This window comes from Tremella mesenterica (assembly GCF_000271645.1).
Source record: "Tremella mesenterica DSM 1558 unplaced genomic scaffold TREMEscaffold_7, whole genome shotgun sequence".
NCBI classification, from domain to species: Eukaryota; Fungi; Basidiomycota; class Tremellomycetes; order Tremellales; family Tremellaceae; genus Tremella; species Tremella mesenterica.
This window is the reverse complement of record NW_006711231.1, coordinates 1,043,105-1,066,348: the sequence shown is the minus strand read 5'-3', so window position 1 is coordinate 1,066,348 and position 23,244 is coordinate 1,043,105. Positions and strand designations below refer to the sequence as shown.

At 46.4% G+C, this 23,244-nt stretch overlaps 6 protein-coding genes across 6 annotated transcripts in view; 1 reads left to right on the top strand and 5 right to left on the bottom strand.

Annotated features, from left to right (window-relative positions):
• Positions 1-3,843: 3,843 nt before the first annotated feature.
• TREMEDRAFT_63280 (uncharacterized protein) lies at positions 3,844-5,692 on the bottom strand (the record flags this gene model as incomplete). The annotated part of the gene is made up of 4 exons (XM_007005436.1): positions 3,844-3,953; positions 4,172-4,240; positions 4,567-5,521; positions 5,588-5,692. The coding sequence occupies 4 exons, from the start codon at positions 5,690-5,692 to the stop codon at positions 3,844-3,846; spliced, it is 1,239 nt and encodes a 412-aa protein (XP_007005498.1).
• Positions 5,693-6,245: 553 nt separating this feature from the next.
• TREMEDRAFT_63279 (uncharacterized protein) lies at positions 6,246-6,965 on the bottom strand (the record flags this gene model as incomplete). The annotated part of the gene is made up of 1 exon (XM_007005435.1): positions 6,246-6,965. One exon carries the CDS (start codon positions 6,963-6,965, stop codon positions 6,246-6,248), a length of 720 nt encoding a protein of 239 aa, XP_007005497.1.
• Positions 6,966-7,590: 625 nt separating this feature from the next.
• Positions 7,591-8,833, bottom strand: TREMEDRAFT_31632 (uncharacterized protein; the record flags this gene model as incomplete). Its single annotated transcript, XM_007005218.1, has 4 exons — positions 7,591-7,644; positions 7,890-7,929; positions 8,274-8,369; positions 8,802-8,833. The coding sequence occupies 4 exons, from the start codon at positions 8,831-8,833 to the stop codon at positions 7,591-7,593; spliced, it is 222 nt and encodes a 73-aa protein (XP_007005280.1).
• A 540-nt stretch (positions 8,834-9,373) lies between these two features.
• Positions 9,374-13,686, bottom strand: TREMEDRAFT_31663 (uncharacterized protein; the record flags this gene model as incomplete). The annotated part of the gene is made up of 16 exons (XM_007005220.1): positions 9,374-9,774; positions 9,862-10,127; positions 10,377-10,683; positions 10,893-10,922; positions 10,965-11,108; positions 11,154-11,240; positions 11,362-11,437; positions 11,484-11,580; positions 11,619-11,679; positions 11,724-11,894; positions 12,009-12,180; positions 12,256-12,461; positions 12,552-13,107; positions 13,226-13,312; positions 13,356-13,489; positions 13,566-13,686. Coding segments are annotated over 16 exons (2,916 nt in total), but the record flags the coding sequence as incomplete, so codon positions are not given.
• Positions 13,687-19,013: 5,327 nt separating this feature from the next.
• Positions 19,014-21,453, top strand: TREMEDRAFT_74178 (uncharacterized protein). The gene is made up of 7 exons (XM_007005534.1): positions 19,014-19,264; positions 19,450-19,600; positions 19,837-19,922; positions 20,107-20,201; positions 20,425-20,480; positions 20,631-20,690; positions 21,359-21,453. The coding sequence occupies exons 1-7, from the start codon at positions 19,213-19,215 to the stop codon at positions 21,384-21,386; spliced, it is 528 nt and encodes a 175-aa protein (XP_007005596.1). The 5' UTR covers positions 19,014-19,212; the 3' UTR covers positions 21,387-21,453.
• A 910-nt stretch (positions 21,454-22,363) lies between these two features.
• The window catches only part of TREMEDRAFT_63274 (uncharacterized protein), a gene marked incomplete at both ends in the record, with an annotated part of 2,235 nt that continues 1,354 nt past the window's right edge, over positions 22,364-23,244 (bottom strand). The window contains 3 exons of the mRNA XM_007005434.1: positions 22,364-22,420; positions 22,713-22,782; positions 23,071-23,202. Of these exons, the coding sequence (XP_007005496.1) occupies positions 22,364-22,420; positions 22,713-22,782; positions 23,071-23,202 (259 nt within the window). The remainder of the gene's footprint in view (positions 22,421-22,712; positions 22,783-23,070; positions 23,203-23,244) is intronic.

Here is a 23,244-nt window from a genome sequence, read left to right as displayed (position 1 = left end):
ATTACATAGCTCATAGCTCTTACTGCATGTTCATTCCTCTCACTCATTTTGACACAATCTGTGCTGAATTTTATCTCCCAAGTGAGCATAACCATTCCCATACCTTATAGATGTCACCTCTTGAGCCACATTGGCTATGCAATCTTTCCAGCACACACTCTGCATTTCATTCCACTGGACCTGGATGTCACACCTGCGGATAGACTGCGGTAGCAAAGTACTGCCTTGGGTACTGAAGGGTTTTAGTCTCTGGCTCGTAGAGCTTGATGACTGCCTTAGGTACTGAGAGTACTGAGGTGTTGGGTTAGAACCAACTAGGTGACTTTCAAAGATGAAGTTCAAGTTCAAGATGAAGATACATTGCTGAAGAAAGAGGGGGGAGATGTACTCCTTTTATACCCTTCAAAACTAAAGTAGGTGTACTAAATAAAAAGCGTGTGAGGGATTTTCTAGCCAATCACATAAATGCCTCAAAGTGAGTGCACCGCGGGAAACTAATTCCAGCCAATCACATAAATGCCTCACTGCTAAACTGCTGAACCTTCCAGGCTTCAGCCAATCACGTAAATGCCTTACTGCTGAACTGCTAAATACCATGACTCATATTTTCCATCAATCCTTATCACAGTTCCTACCATGAGTCATATTTCCTTATCACTATTCTGAGCATGAGTCAGAATTCCTTATCACTATTCATGACACTGGACCACAAGCTCCCCCTCAATGCCAACTTGAGATCTTGGTATATAGAGTAGCCTACAGTCACTGCACAACCACTATAGTGCAAGTCTTTGGAGTATCAAGTGGGTAGATTCTGCATTACACACGTCTACAAAACTGACTTCTTAGGAGGGACCAGAGCACTTTGGACGATTCACAGTTGTATTGCTATTCTTGAAGACAATTATGTTACAGGGTGACAATGATTCAAGGCAGATCCATTGAACTTGACAGGTTGGGATAGAGAAGAGCGGAATTCGGAGGCAGTGCTGCAATTAGGTAGGGACGGGTTTTCCCCTTATGAGACTTCCCCACTGGGTTTGCTCAAAGCGGTTTTTCACCTATCCAAGTATGCACATAGACACTTGCAGTAGGACTGAGAGGAGGACACAGATCCCTGTAGATAGTATATAGTACAATCAGCAAAGTACCAACTTTGCGGATTCTTCAATATCATTCTTTGGCTACATCAATTGCAGAGGAGACACAATCCATCACACAGCACCAGAGACACATAGATTTCCACAAGACTTCCATCAAGTTCGACCTAACCTGCAACTTAGTTGTTGTGTTTCCAGTACCTTTACATATAAGATGAGCGATCCATTTTTTAGCACAAGAGCTTAGTGCAGTTCGCCACAAATGTCGGTTCTTCTTCTCCACTGACCAACAGTTGACAAACCTTGGCTAACTACTGTCACGAAGTGACAAGACAGTTTGGTTAGAGTTGGATGGGTTGGGTATTTAACCAGCGACCGGCGTTTGCAGTAACCGCCGGTTAATAGGCCTTTTAGCGCAGTGGTTTAGACCACTGTCTCTGAAGGGCACTGTTATATCGTCCCAATGCTGGTTAGTTGGTCTCGTGACGGATTAACGGGCGGTTACGGGTAGGATCCTGGGTTTGACTCCCAGGGTGGGCTGGGTCGTGCTCAGTCCCTACTTGGAAAAACCTTCCTCTTGGAGAAAGTTTTCGGCCTATCCTGCCCGTCCCTGTTGGGGCCCCAAGAGGGGGCTGAAAGGGAAGGCATAATGTCACGAAGTGACAAGACAGTTTGGACAGTGTTAGGATGGGTTGGGTATTTAACCAGCGACTGGCGCTTTGCAGTAACCGCCGGTTAATAGGCCTTTTAGCGCAGTGGTTCAGACACTGTCTCTGAGGGGCACTGTTATATCGTCCGAATGCTGGTTAGTTGGTCTCGTGACACAACTGTAGTGGTTCGGTGATGGTGAAAGGAGGGTCAGTGATGGTAGTTGTCAGGGATTTTAAGACATGGTTTGTGACACAGTTGTTCCTTTAGGTGTATGCATTACAATACGGCTGTCACGCGGTGCCGCGTGACATCATCTTTCCCCATCAACAAGGTTCCTTTGGACATCAGTTCGCCATCAACGACCCAGTTCTCATGAACTTCATCACCCACGAGGGTATGCGGAGGCTAACTTCGTCGAGGGCGAAGTTTGTCATGTAGGAAGTTAGGGAGATACGAGGAAGATACAAAGTTAGGGAGGCACGGACTTCGTCGGGGACGAAGTTCGTGAGGTACGAAGCTTGGGACTTCGGGTTGAACAAAGTTCTGCGTTGACGAAGTTAGGGAAGGACGAAGTACTTAAGGGCCGAAGTTCCCAGAGATCTTTGACGATCTCTGGTTGTTGTCTTAGTGATAGAAGTTAGTAAAGTACGAAGTTATTACACCCAGAAGTTATTGTCACCTATTTCATATCTCGAACAACGAAGTTGGTAAAGGTCGAAGCCCACGAAGTTATTGGCCGTTGGTCGTAGGAAGTTAACGAAGAAGCAACCTTGTGACAACGGCAAAGATGAAGGTAGATATAAAAAGTGAGAGTAACTATGGCAAAGTGAGGGTTTGGGGGATATCAGGACAGGATGGATAAGCAGAGGTAAAGCCAGGTCAGGCAAAGTCAGCATGGAGGGACCAGGGTAGGAGGAGGTTAGGCAATGAAGGAGGCAGGAGGAAAGAGTGCAAGGCAGTGCTGAAGGTCAGGAGAAGTTCTAAGGGTTGAGAGTAGTTCTGTGAGAGGAATGGAGGAGCAACTGATATATAATATAGGGATCACTGAAGAAGTTCAGCAATCCTTGATTGTTGTCAGTAGCTAGCAAGGGATATATTCAGTAGCTACAACCATTGAGTTGGAGAGCTACCATTGAGCAGTCTGACGCACTACTGTCATAACCCTCAAATATCTGTAAATACCATGTGCATATCATCCACTCAAGTGCAGTCAACTTGACTCAAATTGTCTCAACTCGTTCCATTGTACAACATGTGGATCACCATTCAACCTTAATCACCCTCCCATCACTGAGTCAACCTGACTCGACATTGTATACATTGATCACATCATCTGTTGTCATCTATCGTCATCTGTCGTCATCTGTCATCATCCCAAGCTCCGGCCGACATGTACCAGGTTCCGTGTCCTCGGTTCCACTCAGACCGGATGAACTGATAAGCGAGGGTACCTCGGGAGTAATATTAGCCGGATGGCCGGTCGGCATCTATTTCTGTGTATGAGCCCGTCCCAATCAACAAACAACAGAATCATCAATGATTGATAATCAGCCATCAATGCCTTGATTACTAATTAGTGCCTTAATTAGCCATCAATTACGGGTACCTCAATTAATGATCAATCACGGGTGCCTTAATTAGCAATCACACCACTGACGTCATAGGAGAGTATGTACGTCCGTCAATGGTCGTACGACTCCCTTGGTTACCAAATAACTGGTTTGCCGGGTCAACCACAGGATCAACCGGTCAACCGGTTGTCAGGATAGCCTTGTGAAAACACGTGTTTGAATATGGAAAACACGCTATTGATCAATACACACCCGCTACTGATCAAGAAGTGTACGCCACTGATGAAGAGTACACACTAGTGATGAGTAGTACGCACTAATAGTTAGAGGTTTCGTCTCTTTCAGCAGTGTGAACGACTCAACTGAGAGAAACAGAAGGAAAACCACTCTACTAAGCCTATTTAGCCTATATTCAAACCTCTTGAACCTCTACCAAACTAGCAGGATTGAACCAGGTATTTTTGAGTCAGAATCTGCATGATGTGAGCGCTTAAGAAACACCCTCTGAACCCCCTGAAAGATCAGAGCTCATCTAATTCCCAGGCCTCAAGATCACTTCTTGCAGCTCCTTTGTTCGACTGACTTTTCAATGGGTTTACAGCCTTTGATGAGGAGATCTCTTCTGGGGTTTCTAGGATGAGTCAGAGGCTTCTGAAAATTCGTTTAAAACACTGTTTTTGATACAGGGTTTCCTCAGGGTTTCCCCCCTTGAAGTAGGGGAGGAGAGGAAGGAGTTCTAGGCTCGGTTTGGAGGATTTTGTTTATAAATAGTGGATCTAGCTCTCTGTTTGTTTCTCTGTCTCTCTGATCAATTGTCATCTTTGATCTCAACTCTCTACTCTAACTTACTGTTGCCTTTAAGACTGTTTGAGACACGCCATTGCGGCTTCATCATCATCAGTCGTATATTTGTGACAACTACGGTGAAGTTAGCCGCAGTTCATTGATGATCATCACATTGGTTATTGCCCTGACGTATTACCACGGTGCAGTTAGCGTAGGTTTGTCAACTGTTGCTCAGCCAAGAAGGGAATAAACAATGTTTATGACACCAAGGATTCTAACATGCAGCTTCATTGAGGGACTGACACGGGTTGCTTGGGAGCACCATCAGTCATACATATTGGAGACATGGTAGCAAAGCCTCAAAATATGTAATCATGGTTTGTATGATACAGTATAGGCCTTGCTTTGCACTGCAGATGATGAAAAGCTAATACCGATTGGACAGCTCTGTGAGCCACTCCAACTATCATAAGCATCTTGTTGTTGAACAGCAGACATGAATACCACCCCTCGTGTCTCATTGCCAAAAGTGGCATCATAACAAACTGCTGCACTAAAAATCCTTGCTTGTAGCCTTGTATCACTAGCACTTGGTTCTGTAGGAAGTAAGTGTGAGGCCCAACCTTTGAGTCCAGAAATCCGCAGAATGTCAGCTTCCGCATTGTTTTCTACTGCATTTGTGAAGAGAGTATACTCTCCGTCGTTATATGTCAGTCCAAGGAGAAGGGGAGATCCACTTAATTCCCGAGAACGTGCGACTTCCATCCGTATTATTTGGTATGTGGGATCACTTGGAGCATAGACATCATACTCCATCTTGACAGTGACCTGCCAATCAGCATATTGGTCCAGTAAGAGTGTCTTGGCTACAGCACTTTCATATAGAGGAAACCACTCCTGCGGACTAGGAGGGAGTTCACCATGGCTTATTGCCAATGCCATGTTCCAGATATTATCCCTGAGGTCCTCTGCCCGTCTATCACCTTCAAGACTGGGATATTCCAGGAAAGCATCAATCATGGGCCATGGGTCAGGAGTGTACCATGTCATGAGTGTTGCATGTTGGCCAGTCAAGTTTGGCTTCCATTTTCTTCCAATCAAGATGACAGAGGGTATGGATACGTGATTAGATTTCTTCAAACGCTTTTTTTGGGATGGAGTGGAAGCGTCCTCTTGAAAGTCGTGGTACGGGTCAAAAGTAAGATATTGTGTCATGTTAGAGACTTTGATCCAGAGCCCTTGGTCTTGTTGACAAATAATGTTCAACGGGTGAAGAGGAAGTGTTCCAGGGAAAGGATAACAATCGCGGGTGATACGTATGTACATTTTGACCGAATAGGCCAATTTCCATCTCCGCGTGGCGATGCTTGACTTCGGCAGGTAGAATTTCCTTTTTCGAGCGTGGGAATTTGTCTAAATTTAGAGTTTCATTTCCCTAACTAGAAATATCTCACGGACAAGTCAACCCATCCCACACACCTCATTTTGGGCCATGAGTGGAGTTTGACAGCTGACGATGGGAAAGAGGAGGAAGACGTCAGGTTGACCAACTAGGAACTCGATTGGAGGTTTCGAGATACTCATTACAATGAGTTATGATTAGATCGCCATCGGTCAGTGGCCGAGTTGATGGGTGACGGGCTGACGATTTCGCGGATAAACGAGTTGTGTTGATTGGTGTAGAAGTTGAATATGAAAGACGGGACGAATTAGAGATCGTACGGATTTCAAATGTCCATTTTTTGAGGGTAGAAAGTGATCACTGAAACGTGGAATTTTTTGTTCCGGGTTTGGTCTTTGTAATGGAAGTGTAATTGACTGGAGTAGCAGTCATTCTTGGAATGTCAAGGTCAACTGACAGAAAGTAACAGGTTAGAATAATTGGTGATCATGGGTCATCTCCCAAAAGTCATATCCACTTGGTAGGTAAATTAGTTTTAGCTGTAGTAGAGGTCATGTCTCATTTATTGTGTAGATGAGTAATAATGACAATTGTGTACAAAAGTTCCCTAAGCAATACCATTCATTCAGTCCATGCGGAATATTCAGTGATATCCTAGAAAGTCACGTAAACTATTTCCAACTTACTCTTCAATCAAAAGAAGGATTTCTCAACTTCTTCCACCGCATCAACGTCCTAGTCCGTATCTTCTGCCTTGAGCATCCTAACGCTGAAACCGTCGTTCAACAATCCTGTTCCTTCCAAAGTGTCCCATGTTGCCCCTTCTGCTCTTTGTTCAAAATGAACCTGAGCTTCTGATCCCCCTTCACTTAATAACCTATCAATTTTGGTTTTAGCAGGCGAATGATTTGGATAACGGGCTAAAGACATCATTTTGGTACAAAGAGCTTTACCAAATTGGTCCAAGGATTCTGGGAATATGATTCCAAAAACAGGTCCTCGACCTTGAGTAATACCAGTAGAGACACAGATGGTTCTATCTTCTACTGCGTTACGTTTAGCAATATCAATAGACTGAAGTCTAAGATCCATGTGTTTCCTTACAGGATCATTCTCATCGTTGAGATCGTAAGTATCATGAAAAGTGACCGTACAATCGGTGAAAGAAGTGGTGTCCAGAGCTTGTGCGATAGAATTTCTCACGTTCATCTTCCATTCTGATTCGGAAGCTGGGTAGGCAGAGCGACTTAGAAGTAGGGCTCTAGATCGAATACTGTCGTTTAGAGATTGAAGAGTTTTGCGTCGACCAGGATGGGGCAGTTGGATAGCGGTGGCGCATGTTACGAAAGGATCTTCCATGTAATAAGGCCATATATGAAGGTGCTTCGTCTCTCGGGCCGTGAGATTATCCGAGGCGTCTGTTCCAATGAAAGTCTGGGCAGATTGGTCATCCATATTAGCAATAATGAGCAGTGTGATGAGGAGGATGATGATACGGGTTGGTTCTGGACAGAAAGATGAGATGATGTAAATGACAGAACCAGAACAAGACGGGGCTTTTATATTTGGTGGTCCTAATGTAACATGTATTGAGGCATGATCGACGCACGCAATAGTGCCAATGGAAGAATTGTCCATCTACCCCATGACCCATGTCACCCTTTGTGAATCAAAACATCGAGTACTGTCGGGGTGGCAGCTCCGAAGGCGTTGTGCACTCGGTAGTAGGATCAAACGTGTTTGCGGTGGACGGCGGCGAGGGGGCGATAAGTCGAAATACGCGAGTGCACCGTCCGAAACCGTCGGGTTTTACATGATTGAAGGGTGATGTGTCATCAAACCTGTCTGCGGGGGAGAGGACCATTAGTCGGAGTACGAGAATCTGTTTCTCTTTTGTCATCATTTTTGCCAAGCTGTTTCAAGTGGCCCGGTTAAAAAAGTAGGGAAAGATGAGGTCTTTTTATATCATTCCTGGTTCGTTCACCCGAGCCGGCTGAGATGTAACGGGGCAAGACAGAGAGTCGACCATAATGTATGCATACCACCCACTATGTTTTTCTACTTCATGAATGATTTTTTCTTACGCCCCAGGTGGTCCAGACGGCTTAGCAGGAGGGGGCGGAACGACAAATTGCTATTTTTTATTAGCCAAGCATACAGGGGAGTGAACACACGACGAAGAGACGCAGTAGCTCATTGCTAGGTCCGAGAGTAACGGCAAAGCCGATTGTCCGGTCATATCGACATGTGAGTGACAATGTGACACGAGGGCGGAGAATTATGAAACGACAGAAGGCAAAGGAGGACAAAACATCAAGGGTGTTGACGAAACGCAGTGTCGAGGGTCAAGTGACTAGAAGATGAATATTTTGAACGTACCGATTGACCACCCTGTCCATTCTCCCAGATCTGGTACTTCCTAATGGCATTAGCTCGACATCTCACATCGGCGACTAGGATCATATTGTGATACGATTCCATGCGATGGAGCCGACCATAAAAAGCCGCCAAGATCGGGCTGACCACAAAGCATCGCACTCATCCCATTCTTCAACACAAGACATCACATGTAGTCGTTACACAGCAAATGAAAAGAAGAAAGTGATCATGATATTCCATTGAATAGATGGTAGGAGGAAGAGAAGCAATTTCGACATACAAGAATGCTTTTAAGGAGATATAAGGATCTGATGATAATGATATGGTGGAATATTGGAATGTTTAAATCTCGAAAAGAAAGACAATCAAGAAAAGTTTACTCACACGCCAATTGTAGCTCTCCTCTCCGCTGCCACACGTTCCGTCTCCGTCAACGCTTGTCTGACTGCACGTGAAGCGACTTGAGTATATTTATTCCATCTATCGATCAGCTCCAAATTTATTTCCCCCCTATTTGCTCCAACTCAAACTCTCTCTTTGTCAAGTTGAATGATACTATGAACGGTAGATACAGCTCTCGTAGGGTTTGTGATGATGATAGCTAATCAATGGAAAAAGACTTGAGGACGCAAATTCGAAGTATCGTCTCCTTCGTTTATTCGTGGTAACCGTCCCGCTCTGGGCCCAGAGTTTCATCATGAAAGAAGTGAGGTGTAGATGAATCGGATAATTCGACCACGAGCTAATATGATGCCTGTAGTGAAGAACTGGACAAGTGGCTTTCATGATAAAGATGACTGTCCCAGGTTTTCACTAGATTGGTCTCAACACTCCTGTGGCTCTTTCCCCGGCCGTTGAGATGGATTACGGTAGTGAAGTGAGAGTGATACAGAGTAGAGAAGAGCAACTCACGACATGAAGTCTCTCCATATAGGTGCTGACATCTTGTTTTATTTTGTATGGAATGTACCGTATACAGCCCGGAGGTAAGGAAGGAGGAGAACGGGGGGGGAGGAGGGTATATCGCCGAATATTCCCGACGTGGCGGAATCAAAGTTGAAACCTTCATGCTCTTGCGGCATGAGAATGCAGCACTCTATCGCCTGGCCCCTGGGTTACCCTCTGGAAACTCATCCTTGACTTGTCAGAACTCCAGGTGGACTCTGACAAATCCCACCTTTGACCGTCCGAAGAGAAGAGCATTACCAGTAGGAGAACACAGATATGCATATGTTCTACCCCTCATTGAGGCATTTGAACAGGAGGAACACCCGGAGCGGCTCCTACTCCACCTTCACTAAGTGTTGCAACGTTTGAAAGCGTTCTCCTTCTTTCTGGGTGATGAAAGTATGTTGACTGGACATCAGCAACTGGAATATCTCGATTGCTTTCTCCTCCACTCTCCGCGACCTGCTCCCTCAGGATACCTCGAAATCCTCATTAGCAGATCGAATAGTCCAGGACACCCTCGACACTGGGGACTATTACCTAGCAAACCATCCTGTGGCAGAGCAACGGCGACGGGAAGAAAATATCGCGGCGGTGAAGGAGCGATGAAGAAAGAGGGCCAATGAGAGTAGCGAGAATGATGAGAGATGGATAAATTGAGAAAAAAGACATACGGGTGATTCTGGAACTCCATGCTCTGCCTCATCTTCAGACTCCTCCTCGTTCGCCCAAACATTCTCATCCTCATTAGGTAAAAATATAACCCCACTGACAGAATCGTAACTCTTCTTCGCTTTGACCTTCCCACTTTCGATTCGTGTATCGTTCCATGGATTCAAATTCGACCCTAAACTACTACTAGATCCCGGTATACTTCTCTCACCTCCTTGTGTCCCTGTCCAAGGAATGGTATCGGGTCTTAGAGTAGAGGGTCCAGCTTCTGGATCTCCATCAGGCCATATCGGCTGAACCTCCTCAGCTTGAACATCCTCGAGTAATGGTTCCGCTTGAGAATGTCTTAAACGTTTATTGAGTTGTCTTCTCAGTGAAAGTACGACACCTCTACGTTTAGCTGCGTTGTCACCGAACTTCTCTGGACGGTGCTTGGCTGGTAACCATGGTGTCGGTAATTGACCCGAGAGGGCTGGATGAGCATATCGACGTCGACCAGTGTTGAGGACTCCATAGTAGAAATTAGTCATTGGGGGTTGAGAATAGTCGGTACGTTTGTCAGAGGGCGCGACGTAGAGAGTTTCGTCGTTCATTGCGTAGCGGCGGTGATTGAGGTTACTAAGCGTGAGCGGTTCTCACGAGTTCACCATAAGTGTCAAAGCTAGACTTCTCTCCCTCTCGAAACAAGAGAAGAAATGGAAGCGTTTCCGCCGTGTCAGAGTGACAACGATGAGCACGAAGGACAGGCGTACATGGCGCAAGGTAAAGCGGTGGAATTCCGGTCACGCGGAAGTGGGGGGATGAACCTGGAAATGGCGGGATGGAGGCACAGGAAGAAAAACCAGAAGACGGTAGGCGACAACCCACCTTTGTGACCTAGTCACGCTCCCCTCTCCAGCAACACCAGCCACACTATCCGCCCCTTCACCTCTCTGCACCTCGCATATACTGCTCAACGCGACATACTCGCTCAATCCCCCGTAGCTCTGATACATGGTCCAAGACCACCACAATGTGTATGCCAGAAGAGGGACCATAGCCCCTGAGAAATAATACGGTGGACGAAGGGAGAAAAGACCTGTCATGAATACCTGGAAGATCATGAGGGCCCATAGGAGGCGGGCAAAGGTCAAACGCCAAGCTTCACCGTTCGATTCGTAGGGTTTAAAGTAAACTGCGATCAGCGCTAAGCATGACACCACACTTCTGTCCCTTCGTCGGTCTCGAACCCTCCGCTAACGTCCATACTTGAGGCTGAGTCAAGAGTGGCAACGGTCTACGCTTGGGACTTTTGAGATCTGCTTCCAATTTCAATCACGCTGTATCAGGTATGAATGGATAGTAAGGGACAAGAGGGGGTCAAGCAGGAGGGGGGAGACGTACTGAACAAAAGCTTATATTTATAAACTAGGTCTGATCGTGAGCTGCGTGACAGGACAGTAAGTTAAAGCTCACATGCCACTCCAAAGTACATAGCCCCAAAGACCAAGATCAAAGGTGATACCACACTATACACCAATGTGATAGTGAAGATCAACAGGGCTTGAGGATACACCCAACCGTAATTAAGCATAGGGGGTGCATTCGCTTCGGCGTAATCTGACATTCAGTTGCCTACATAAGACATATCCCAGGTAGACTCACCTCGAGGGGTCTTAGTGCTCAAACGAGCGAATCCGAGGGAAAAGAGAGGTCCAACATTGAGAAGCTGTAGAGGCATCAAACCGAGAGCTGGGTATCAGCGATTGAGATATTTTCATCCTGGCAGTGAACGTGGAAGAGGACATTGAGAGGGCACCGTGGAAAATGGTAGAAAGAGAATGTGGGGATGAATATGAGGCCCTAGACTGACCTTGCAGCATGACATAGGAGATCATGAAGTTTCTTGCGTTTGATCCTTGCAAAGCTGAGGCCAGCTTCTCAGGTATCTGTAGTCGGATCAGTATCAATACTCTCCATCGCAATGACCCCCACCTTCATCGGAGTATCCGCTAAATCTCGCACCAAAGCGAGATACGTCGTAGTGAGCAAAAAAATGAACAAGACCGACACGAGAAGAAAAAGGTAGTACCTATCCGTAAGTATCATGTGGCTGTCAAAGTGACTTACTTTTTCATGAGGGAGTATTCTGTTGCGCTTCGAGAGACAAATCCTTGAAGATATGACATCCCTACCACTCAGTCTTTGTCACGCTCAGGCGAGAAAGCCGCTTACATTCTAGCAAGAAAGGCAATAACCCGTTAAAAGTGATAATCGCCAGAGAAGGGAGAGAGTTCTGGACAATTGCGGCGAGACGAGGAGAGCTGTCCAGGAGACGGGCTAGCCACGGCATAACCTTCTTGATTTCGTTGTAAGAGAGCAGAGTGGCGACACTTCCGACGGGGACTGACCGTAAGCGGCTATGACTCCCTCAACAATGAAGGTGACGGAAACGAATGTCGAGGTAGAGTCAATGTGAAGATGGAGAAAGGGGAAGGTAAAAGTACGTTGGCTACTCACTGGTCCATAGTAGCAATAGCAATGTTACCAACGCCATGATGACAACATCCCGGATGTGATGCTCTGTCGTGGGCATGGAGACTTTGCTCCAGACCACATCTCGGGGTTCTGGAGCTGGTTCAGTGACGACCTGTGTGTGGTGAGGGTAGTGTACGACTTGACAGGCCGTTTGCTAGGTCGTCAGCACTAGATTTAGATACAGAGGTCTACAACGAATGGACATCAAAGGCAGAAAGATTACACTCACTGCGTCCTTCGCGTTCTCAAATGTCACAAAAGCGGCATGTGTCGCCTCAAACTTTCCAGTCCTTCTCAACTGCTTGACCTCTTCATCGGCTACCTGGAACTCCCTCTCCCAAAACTCGATAGCATCCACTTTAGTGCCGAACCATCTTGGTCTGTACGTCGGTCTCGGTCGCCCCGTATGCAAACGTACACATGCTGTCCCATGCTCTTCGGTCGACGCCCCAGAGGTTCCATTCTCCGTACCTTGTTCGCCATTGGTAGAAAAACCAAGAGAGTCTACTTCGGCTCTGGGTGAACTTGGGCCGCTTTCCGCTGGAGTCCCTTTGGCGACGGTATAGACGTTCGGATCATAATCTTTGATAGTCGCGTTTGCGGGATTGCCCACCCAGTCAGCCCATGCCTGCTCGAGCTTGAGCAAAGCATTGGTCCGCTTTTCAAGTACTAAACGTACAGCTTCGACCTCTCGACAGACGCTGACACTTTCAACGAGCCACCCACAGCCTTCAAAGTAATCGGCCAGTGCTCGGTCACCACGCAGATGTGATGGGACGCACGTTACAAGAACGGTACGAGACGAGATAGAATGTATCAGGTGAAGCGCGAAGGATTGTCGGGCAACGACGAATTGGTGATAATTGCGATGGAGAAAGGACAGACAGAGCCCAGTGAAGAGGTATGTGAAGATGAGATTGACAAGTGCAGAGGTCTGAGGATCTAGGATAAGATCATATAGGGTTTTTTGAGGAACAGTCGAGTTGGGTTGGAGAACGGGGAATGTAGAGTTGGGAAGAAAGGGCAGTAAGTCAGTTGTATTGGTCGCGGGATCAGGTTCGGCATCGGTGGTTCCATGTCGCTGACATCAGCTTTCGTATCAAGAGTGAATCGAGATCGGATAAGCTGAAGAGAGCTAGGTGACAAAGTGAGAGGAAAAGACGAGTGGGGTGCGGGCGCAGCCTTCAGTCATAACCCACGAAGAAGTTCAACGGCATGAGAACGGCCGTGGCCAGCAGAGCCGACAACGCAAAGAAGCTGAAAGCCATCTTATAAAAGCTCAAAAGCTATCCGTAAGCTTCGATCTGAGACTCGAGATCGTGGACTCACCACAGCCGCATCGAGGCCGACAGTCTGGAGCACCGTGAATTCGCTCGTTTTCCAAGTAGGTAAGATCCAGCCAAAGAACCGACTCCCAGCTGTGTTGTTCAGATCGGGATTGTGAGCCTGTGAGGGAGAGAAGTCTACCTACGTCAGCTAGCTGCATACCCTTCGTCATGATAAGAAGTGGTGAGTTGTGAAGACATACTCGATACTTACTTTTGAGCTTTGTTCGCCCCATGTAAACGATGTCCCATTTCGTCCGGAGAAAACAGAAAACGAGGAAGGAGCAGAGACCGATAGTGAGGGAGAGGGTGAGTTGCGTTGAGAACCATGGGCCTAAGCATATCAGTAGGTCACGGGGGATCGAGACATGACTGACCTTCAAATTTCTCTGCCGGGTCAGCTCGTTTGTTCATAGGAGTAAGTTAGCGGGGGGTGGATAGAGAAGTGAACGTACGCGTAGGAGGACTACCAGGGGGAGCGGCAGGAGGGTTGTCATCCAAGATCAATGCCCACGCCATCTTCAAGACATGTGACATGGGGAGATATGAACACACGAGAGAAAGAGATGGAGAGGTGAAAGGGAATGTGCAAAGTGGAATGACGTTTAGGCCCCGCAAAATCGCATGCTGTAGGCTCTCAGTAGTGATCAGTCAAGTACCCAACCCCGAGCGCCCGCGCCTAACACTGTCAAACCTTGCCCATACACTTGTCTCTGCAGCCATGCAGCCATGCAGCTCTGCATGCTCCTGTTCCCTCCCCACTTCAGCTCTTCTACAATCTACGGGGCTCTCTCCCAGGCAGGTCAAGAGCTGATTTATGATAGGAGGGGCGAAGTGCAACACATGTCCCCTGCCGATTGCGCCGAGTGTGGCGGGGGTTCACTCACAGCCACAAATGTGTGACATGTCAGAAGCTGATCCGCATGCTCCCACCTACTTGCCATGCATCCTCTTTGTGGACGGAAAAACAGGGACATGGGGCCTCTGCTGAGGCAAAAGAATGCTTCACAGCAGGATCGAACTGCTGACCTTGACCGGAACACATTTGTGTGAAGATCACGTGATAGCCATCTACACCAGCGAAGCGAAGGTGAGGCTCAGAGCGGCGATCGCCGAGTCCGCAAGGACCACGTTATAACCCGCTACACGATCCTCACCGTTCTGTTCTCCCTCGCAAAACTTTTGTACTCATACCAGTTACATCACGCCCTGTGACGGACAGTTGCGCTGACATGGCCGCACGAGTAAGTAACTGAAGCCAACTTTGCGCACAACACCAAATCTCTTCACGCACAACACTGTCACGTGACTGGTTGATAGGCATGCATACATGTTGTTAGGCGTGCATACCACGTGACCTGCACGGGCCTCCCTTCCAACCTCTCTGTCCTCTGGTCAAAGTGAGTGAACCGTAAAAATTGATAAGTCCATGTTGTATGCATAAAATCAACCAGATTCTTTTATAGACATGTGAAGCACTTCCTCCTCTATCTGTCAGTAAAGATTTCACACTGAAATCTGGAAAACTCACTGAGATACATTGATCTACCTTCCACCCCCCTGTCCACCGGTTGAATCCTGTTGTCCTGGCCGATACTCAGCAGGGGGGAATTCCTGTCTCATACCACCGTGCCTGGCCTCTAGGACACTCCTTTCTGCGAAGTTTGAGCCATTTCTGAGCTCTTCTTGAACATACGGTGAAGGGTACACGGGTGGATAAAAGGTAGGTGGAAAATTTGAGTAATTCAACACAGGAGGGTACATAGGTGGCCTCTGGTACCAATTAGAGGGGCCAGGGGCTCCTGGAACGAACTGGGGAGAAGGGTGGAAGGGATAACGATGATATTGAGGTATTACCTGCATAAATCAGCTGAGAAGTTTCATAGATCGACCAAGAGAAGTGAGGGAAGAGATTCCAATGAAATGCGTACTGGTGGAAGTGTCCTGGCCAACTCAGAGGCTGTCCTGGCCATCTCTGCACGCCTCTGTGATGACACAGAGGCTGATTCCATCATCACCGGAGGCCTCTCCACCATCCTTACTGCATTTCCTTCTCTCTCTGCTTGAAATCGAGCCAATAACTCTTGTTCTCTCGCGGTCACTGCTTTTTTTGCTGCACACATGTAGGTAATCGCATGTCGCTTGGTACAGAGGTCACATTTAGGGGGCAGAGGGCGTGAAGGAGCAGATTGTTCGCTTTGTGAGAGAACTCGACCAGTACTTGCTTGAGGAGGGCGATTACTTGACAATTTTGAGATATTCGAACCTGAAGAGGGAGGCCTCTGAGGTGGATTTCTTGAATACATTGGTGTAGGTTGAACCACTGCTATTCCTTGAGAAGCAAGAGAAGATTGGGAAGCTGCAGCCTGTGTAGCAGACGCTCGAATGGCCATCCTCGCACGAAGACCAAGATTAACAGGGGGATCGAGTATGAAATGGCGGGAACCGTTAACTACCTCGAATTCGTCTTCAAGTCGATGAACTCCAATGGCCCGAAGAGCAGTCGGTTGTACTCTGCTATTGGTATCTTCAAGATGTTTATCAAATCCATCATGAGGGAGAAGTCGCCAGTGGTGATGTATTTGGTTGATAGTCAGTACCCCGTCATTTCTCATGATATTGGTGATCATATGAGCACAGGGGAGACCCATTGAAGCTAGAAATCGTCCTGAGCAATTGTGTATTCGGTCAGGCTGACCTAGAAGCTTGGTTGCAAGTCGAATCTGATTCTCCAGGGCCTCAGCAGCAAATTTTGAGATGTCTCGGTTGATAATACTGAGCATTCGATCCCCCAACACTGTTCTTATTGTCTGTTGACCATTTTTCAATGTAATACTGTCCCACTGTCTCTCCAGGAAGCGATCTAGCTGAGGAATTACTTGCCAGAGGGTTCCTGTATGACTTTTCAAGAAATCCTTGAAGGATCGATGTTCTCCCTCATTCCTGGATGTCGTATGTTGACGAAGATTGCGATTTTGGTTTGCATAGGCCCAGGCCCACTTCTCCTTCGAAGAGAGTAGGTTTTCAATGTACCGAATCGCTGGAGAATGCTCTGGTTTTGAGAATTGCTCCCTGATCTTATCCATCCCCTGTTCTAGCTTGAAATCGTCATGGGCCTGAACCACTTCCTGCATCCACATGTCCCCAAACCTCTGTCTCGCTAAGATCTTATTTTCCTCTCCCTCAAAACAATTCTTTTTGTCACAGGCGTGTTTGATATTCTCTCGCAGATGCCATGTGCAGTACTGCTGTTTCACATTTGGTAGGTATTTTCGAAGAGCGTTGGCTAAGGCTACCTCACGATCGGTTATTACCACTTGAATTCGATGTTTTAAGGGACCTATCAAGTCGAGAAAACTCTTTATCGCAACCCCGTACCAATCTGTAGTCTCGCGATTGATAAAAGCAATGGCCGCAGTAAAGGTGAGGTTGGTTGCTGTCATCTCTGTGATGTGGAGCATTGGAAGGTGATATCGGTTGGTGTTATAAGTGCAGTCCATCATGAGAACAGTGGGATAAAGATGAACCAGAGCTCTTGCTTTATGAGTCGTATAAATGAGACCAAGAGCTTCGTTCTTCGAATTAACCAGGCCTTTGAAGAGACGTTTTTCCCTTTCAAGATGTAAAAACAAACTTTCGGTCACTGTTCGTCCACTCATTCGGTTCTTCTCATACCTCCACTTGAAGTTTGACACATCGACAGGGGTCAGGAGGGGTTGATAGGGGTGTTCCTTGAGTAAATCGATGATCTGGTGGACAGAGAGCCCTTTATCAATGTATTCCTGTAAAAGGGAAGTGATCTGAGGGGTTCGCGAGTGTTTTCGAAGGTGTGAGATAAGCAAACTTTTGACAGGAGGGTGGTTATGATCATTACACATTGTATGAAGCAGTACTGGTCGAAATCCATCTGCCAGGGCGTCTTCCTCTGTCACCCGTGAGAGTTTAAGTCGAAATGGACACCCTAGTCGCTGGGTGTGAGGCTGACGAGCTCGAACCTTGTCATATTGAGCAGAACGACCAGATCGATAATGACCTCCGAAGACACAGTTTATTGTCATGTACTGACGCTTTTGATTGCTTGAGTCGGTTACTAAAGCAAACCCTTTGTCTCTGACGATAATGTCAAGTTTATCACGAGCAGAATTGATTGATGTTTGAGGGGGGAGTGATAGGGGAGCATGATGAAGTGTGGGGACACAAGTATGTGGCCCAAATTCGTCTTCTTCGATATTTTCAATATTGGGGTCAAAACCAGGGTTTTCTTCGCTGTTTGCTCCTGAAAGAGGTGAGGGAGGGGCAAAAAAGTCGTCTGCAGTATTGGCAGAGGGAGAAGCTGAGTGTATGTTGCGTAATGGTGTTGATAAACCAGAGGGAGAGGGAAATGGCGAATTATCTTGCTGAGGCTCTGGTGTCACGCCTGCGGGTAGACTGCGGTAGCAAAGGACTGCCTTGGGAACTGAGGGGTTTAGTCTCTGGCTCGTGGACCTTGGTGACTGCCTTGGATACTGAGGGTTCGAGAGGTTGGGTTAGAACCAACTGAGTGACTTATCAAACGAGGGGAAGGGAATTGAAAAGATACATTGCTGAAGAAGAAAACTACAATACTAGATAGGGTTTAAATACTAAAATCAGCCTTTTCCAAGAGGCTCGTGCAGACCTGCGGAATACGAGCGCTCTGAACCGTCCTGCACTGTCCTGCATGCATTGCCATGCATCCCACCGATTACCACTGATATCCTACGATGCCATATCTGCGTTTACCTACGTCTTACTATGATATCCTACGTGATGCGCCGGAAGTCGGTGACTTTGTCGAAGGTGGTCGATGAGGAACTATGAGGAACTATGCAGAACATAGAAGAGCTGCGAGAACAAGAGACTGAGAGATTATGCCTTACAAGGCATCAGAACAGAGGAAAGAGAAACTAGAGAAGTACTTGGGGCTTATGCCTGTCAGGCATGAGAGCACAGGAAAGATAGTCTTGGGGTTGATGCCTGATAGGCTTGAGAGCAGAGGAAAGATAGACTTGGAGTTTATGCCTGATAGGCTTGAGAGCAGAGGAAGATATGAGAGTGGAGGTTTGAACTTGTGATTATGACAAGTCATTATTTGATAGTGTCATTCATGACATCTGGTATAATGATCTCAGACAGAGTGGACGGGGTTTCTTCCTTTATGAGTGGTGGGAGAGATGGGGGGAGAGGTGGGAGTGACCACTCATCACTTGAAGAGTCACAGAGGTCGATTGGTTGAGAGGATGACATGATATTAAGAGAAATAGAGGACTAAAAGGATCAGTTTCCCTCTGAGGAGAAGTATAGAAGGAGGTACGTACCAGATTGTGGTTATCACAAGGTATTTCGGTCAGGAAAAGTAGTAGAAGGGGGTAATCGAGTGTGCTGAGAACAATGAAAAAGAGTTTAGGACCGTAGCTTGTCTCCTGTGGGCTAGAGAGAGTGACGATGTTAAATGATGTTGATTGATGTTGAATGAAAGTATGAGAAGAGTTGGAAGGGAGGCCCGTGCAGGTCACGTGGTATGCACGCCTAACAACATGTATGCATGCCTATCAACCAGTCACGTGACAGTGTTGTGCGTGAAGAGATTTGGTGTTGTGCGCAAAGTTGGCTTCTAAGTAACTGTCATTTGCGACAGGACCTCACTGATCACTGATCACGGATCACTGATCTCTGACGCTCGTGAATCGACCAGTATACTAAGGGATCTCTCCACATCCCCCACTACGAGTACATAGAGTAAGGTACTTCACAGGATCACAGTCTCTTGAAGCGCCACATTTCCTGACCACCTCGTTGTCTCCTCTCCTTTACTTCTCGTCTTCCTCTCTCATACGAACATTATGGGTCAAGCCGAGTCTACCGTTTACCACTCATTGGAGAAGAATTCCAATTGTACGTATTATACATCCCTTTTCCAACCCCTCAAGCACCCGTTTCCATACATTCCTTCCTGCTCACTTTTGACGCCTTCCCTAACAAAGCCCTAAATCTCATTCTACCATCCCTTCGCCGCATGTCTTCTTCATCAGCTTCTCATACTCATAGCTTGAGGAGATAGAATTTACGCTCATTATCAGTCTCCGGTCCTGAACTTCTCAGACTCAAAAAGAGGTTCATGAAACTTGACAAAGACGGATCTGGATCTATTGACAAGGATGAATTTTTGCAGATACCTCAAATTGCGAATAATCCTTTGGCTCATCGTATGATTGCTATCTTTGATGAAGAGTGAATATCTTCTTCTTCCCCCTCTGCAATCTCCTCTCAACTCTTATGTATCTCTACCTTCGTCTCTTCCCCTTCTCCTTGAATTTGCTCTTGCCCGTCCTGACTCCTATGTTCTCCCTGCCCACCTCTACTCCCACCTTTACGTGACCCGATATATTGTCCTGGAAATGTGATTCCTTCCCGGCTTATACAATCCGCATAAGATTGCGGAAGGAGGGCGGTCATTGACATATCAGCGGGAGTGGAACAGTCGACTTTCAAGAGTTTGTCGGAGGACTGAGTGCGTTTTCTTCCAAAGGAGGTAGAGAGGAGAAATTGAGATGTGAGTAAATATCCCTCTCACATAATCTATCTCTTGTCTTCCGACGTCTTGATGTGTGCTTGAGATATCTATCAAATCTGTGTAGGGACCGCTCAGTGAGAAAGCTGTCGGTTGTGGTACATTCGCCCAACAAGCATATCTCGAAGGCGAGGTATGGAATGAGAAGTTGGTCATTGATGATCAGTCGCTTTCAAAGTCTACGACATGGACAGGGATGGGTTCATCAGTAATGGTGAACTATACTTGGTGTTAAAGCAGATGGTGGGGAATAATCTGAAGGTGGGTTCGTGGCATACAGCCACAAAATGACTACTCTGCTTTCTTTCTTCCACATACTCCTTCTTCCCGATGATTTTCTCACCTTCCAATCAGGTTGGAGCTTTCGCTTCCGAGTAATGTACTCCGGCCTTTGTCCCATTATAACAACGAAGTCGATTGTGCGTTTGAGGCATGATGTAGCTGTGAAAGGATCGACAACTACCAGGATATTGCTGACTTGCAGGACCAACAACTCCAACAAATCGTAGATAAGACCATCATGGAGGCGGATAAAGATGGGTGAGTGATTCGTATACCATCGTTCACTTTCGACTACATGATCTTGTCAACACTTGTCATCATCCTACAGCCATACTTCCTCTACCGTTTTGAGAATTATTACCTGAGTATTACCTGAAGAGTTTTGACGTCGGTTCGGCTAATCCATAGAGATGGGAAATTGTCTTTCGAGGAGTTTGCCGCCATGGTTGAAAATACGGACATTGTCAAGTCAGTCTGAGTTCTTTTCCACCCTTCTCGCCGCCTCTCATCCCATTCCTTCTTTCACCATTTGACATATTCCAATCTCAGAGTCTGTGATTATCTCTTTCGATCTTGAATTTCCTTGTATCAACTCCCATCTTCCTACCTTGGTGAATCTTCCAGGCATCGGACCAACCCTCATTTCGTCACTCTGTCAATTCAAATGTCATCTTTTCAACTTGCAACGTCTTCTTTCCTTTAGACCAACTCACACTTTCTCATCCCCTTCGACTCTATGAATCCTTACGTTCCGAGAGTGTTTTTCTCGAATTGTCACCTTTATGTTACCCACAACGAGCTTTCAACCAATATGACCCCGTGTGATTCCGGTTTCTATCATATCCAATTATACTCCTCCAACCTCTACTGTTGGTGTGAGAACCTCATACGATCTTGGAGTGAGATCCTCATATGATCTTGGAGTGAGATTCTCATATGATCTTGGAGTGAGAACCTCACATGATCTCGGAGTGAGAATCTCATATTATCTTGGACCAAGAATAACGAGTGACATCCCTACCCCCAACTGGAATGAGAAATACGAATGACATCCTTTTCCTCTATCCATGAGATAAAAGACATACCAACACATATCCTTTACATGAGAAGGAAAGGGAGTTTCAACTAATGAATAGACAAATGACACTTGAAGACCTTTTTTGAACGAAACTTCATAAGATTTGTATCATATTTCTACATGTACAATATGAATCCTTCTCTCTGTTTCTCACATGTTCACACTTTGATCTACCAGAATACTCATCTTTTCCTTCTTTCATCTTTTTCATATGTTTGCCCTCGTCTCTCTTCCCATCCCGTGTTTCTTAGTTTGATACATATGACTATTCACTTCCAATACTTTTCATTCCTGATATTCTTACTTTGCTATGATAACACGGAAGGCACTCTATTTGTTGATAGAATCATATCACGTATCACTCATATATTCTGTCTTCAAATAGTCCGACCTACAAATAGTTACAGCTCCAGAAGTAAAACCCCCGACGATCCCTCTGGCCTCTCTCTGGACGACGACAATAAGAATGCTATAGTTTGGCGATTTACTTGTCACATGAAAAGTCAATCATTTGCACCACCACCATCCAAACCAGGTATTCCAAAATCAATTATGTGATTTCATGGTACTTTACGAAAAAGAGAAATCAAGTGAAACGACAAAAATGCATTCTGACCATGCTATGCAACGGGGTATAACAATGTAGGTATTACGAGTAAGTTATTGAAAAAACAAAAGTAAAAAGTCCAATGTCCAATGTCAAAAGTCAACAGTCCTATGCCCAGGGTATCTTATTGTCCATTTATGTTTTCTAGTTTCATACAATACGAAGTGTTTACAAGTGTGGGAGGAGGATTGATGAGTCCAAAGGATTGTTGGCAATGGTGGGACTGGTCAAATTCTAATACGAGTACGGTTGAGAGAACGGGTAGGCCTACGCCAAGGATTGAGAGGTCATGCAAGTTTTTTCGAGGTGAAAGTTCGGAGCAGTTCGAGAATTCGAACAGAAAGATGGGACATGACTTTTGGAATGAAGTGCTCATTCTTTGAAGTGAGAAGGGAGCGAGGGGTCAGACGAGAGAGAAGGTACAAAAGGACGAAGGAGAGGAGTAAGGGGAGAGGTTCATAATTTCGAACGAAGGACCAAGATGACGACGATGACGATGACTATCAATATGGTCTATGACGTTAGGTGATAAAGCCGCCAGATTGTTTCTGAGGGGGATCGAGATTCAGGATACAGGATATGAGATTGAGGGCAAGGAGATGGTATAGGGGAAAGAGGAGAGGATGGCTGAAAGTTGAGGAAAAGATATAGCGGAGCTGGACACGGACGTGGGATACCGCTCGAGGCGAATGTGCCGTAGTTGTAGGTGGGATAAGAGTGGATGTATTGGGTGTAAAATCCAACTGGCGGGAGAAGAAAATACGGGGTAGGCAGATTGTTCGGAAGAAGACAAGTGACGACTCACAGTTATCAATCCTCCCCAGATCAATCTCCGCAGTGTCGTCCTCCTGGATTGTTGCTTGGCTAGCCATTCGCTGATCGTCAGCTACCATACGAGCCGAAGGGAAATGGGTGGAGGGATGTGTCCGTGTCAGAGAATGAGAGCGAGTGGTTGAACAAGGGTCAAACGCAAGAAAGAATGTGAGGAGAATGAAGTGAGTTCTTCTCAGCGGATAGAGAGTGAGGGGAGAGAGAGAGCTGACATGACATATTGAGAATGGACTGATAGCAGGACGAGCAGCGAATGATAAGGAATTAAGACCAAGCTCCAAGTATGTCACGAGTAAGGAAAGATGAGTGGGGAGAACAAACGATCCACTCACCTATCCCCACCACCTTCCAATTTCATCATAACACTCATCCTCTTCCAAACTTCTTCTCCTTTCCTTCCTACCCAAAAATCAGTCCTTCTTATACCCTGTCCCACTCTCCTACCTCCTTCTTTCATCTGAGGTCTAGGACGTGGCGAAAAAGGCGACATGAGTCTCTCTCCACCT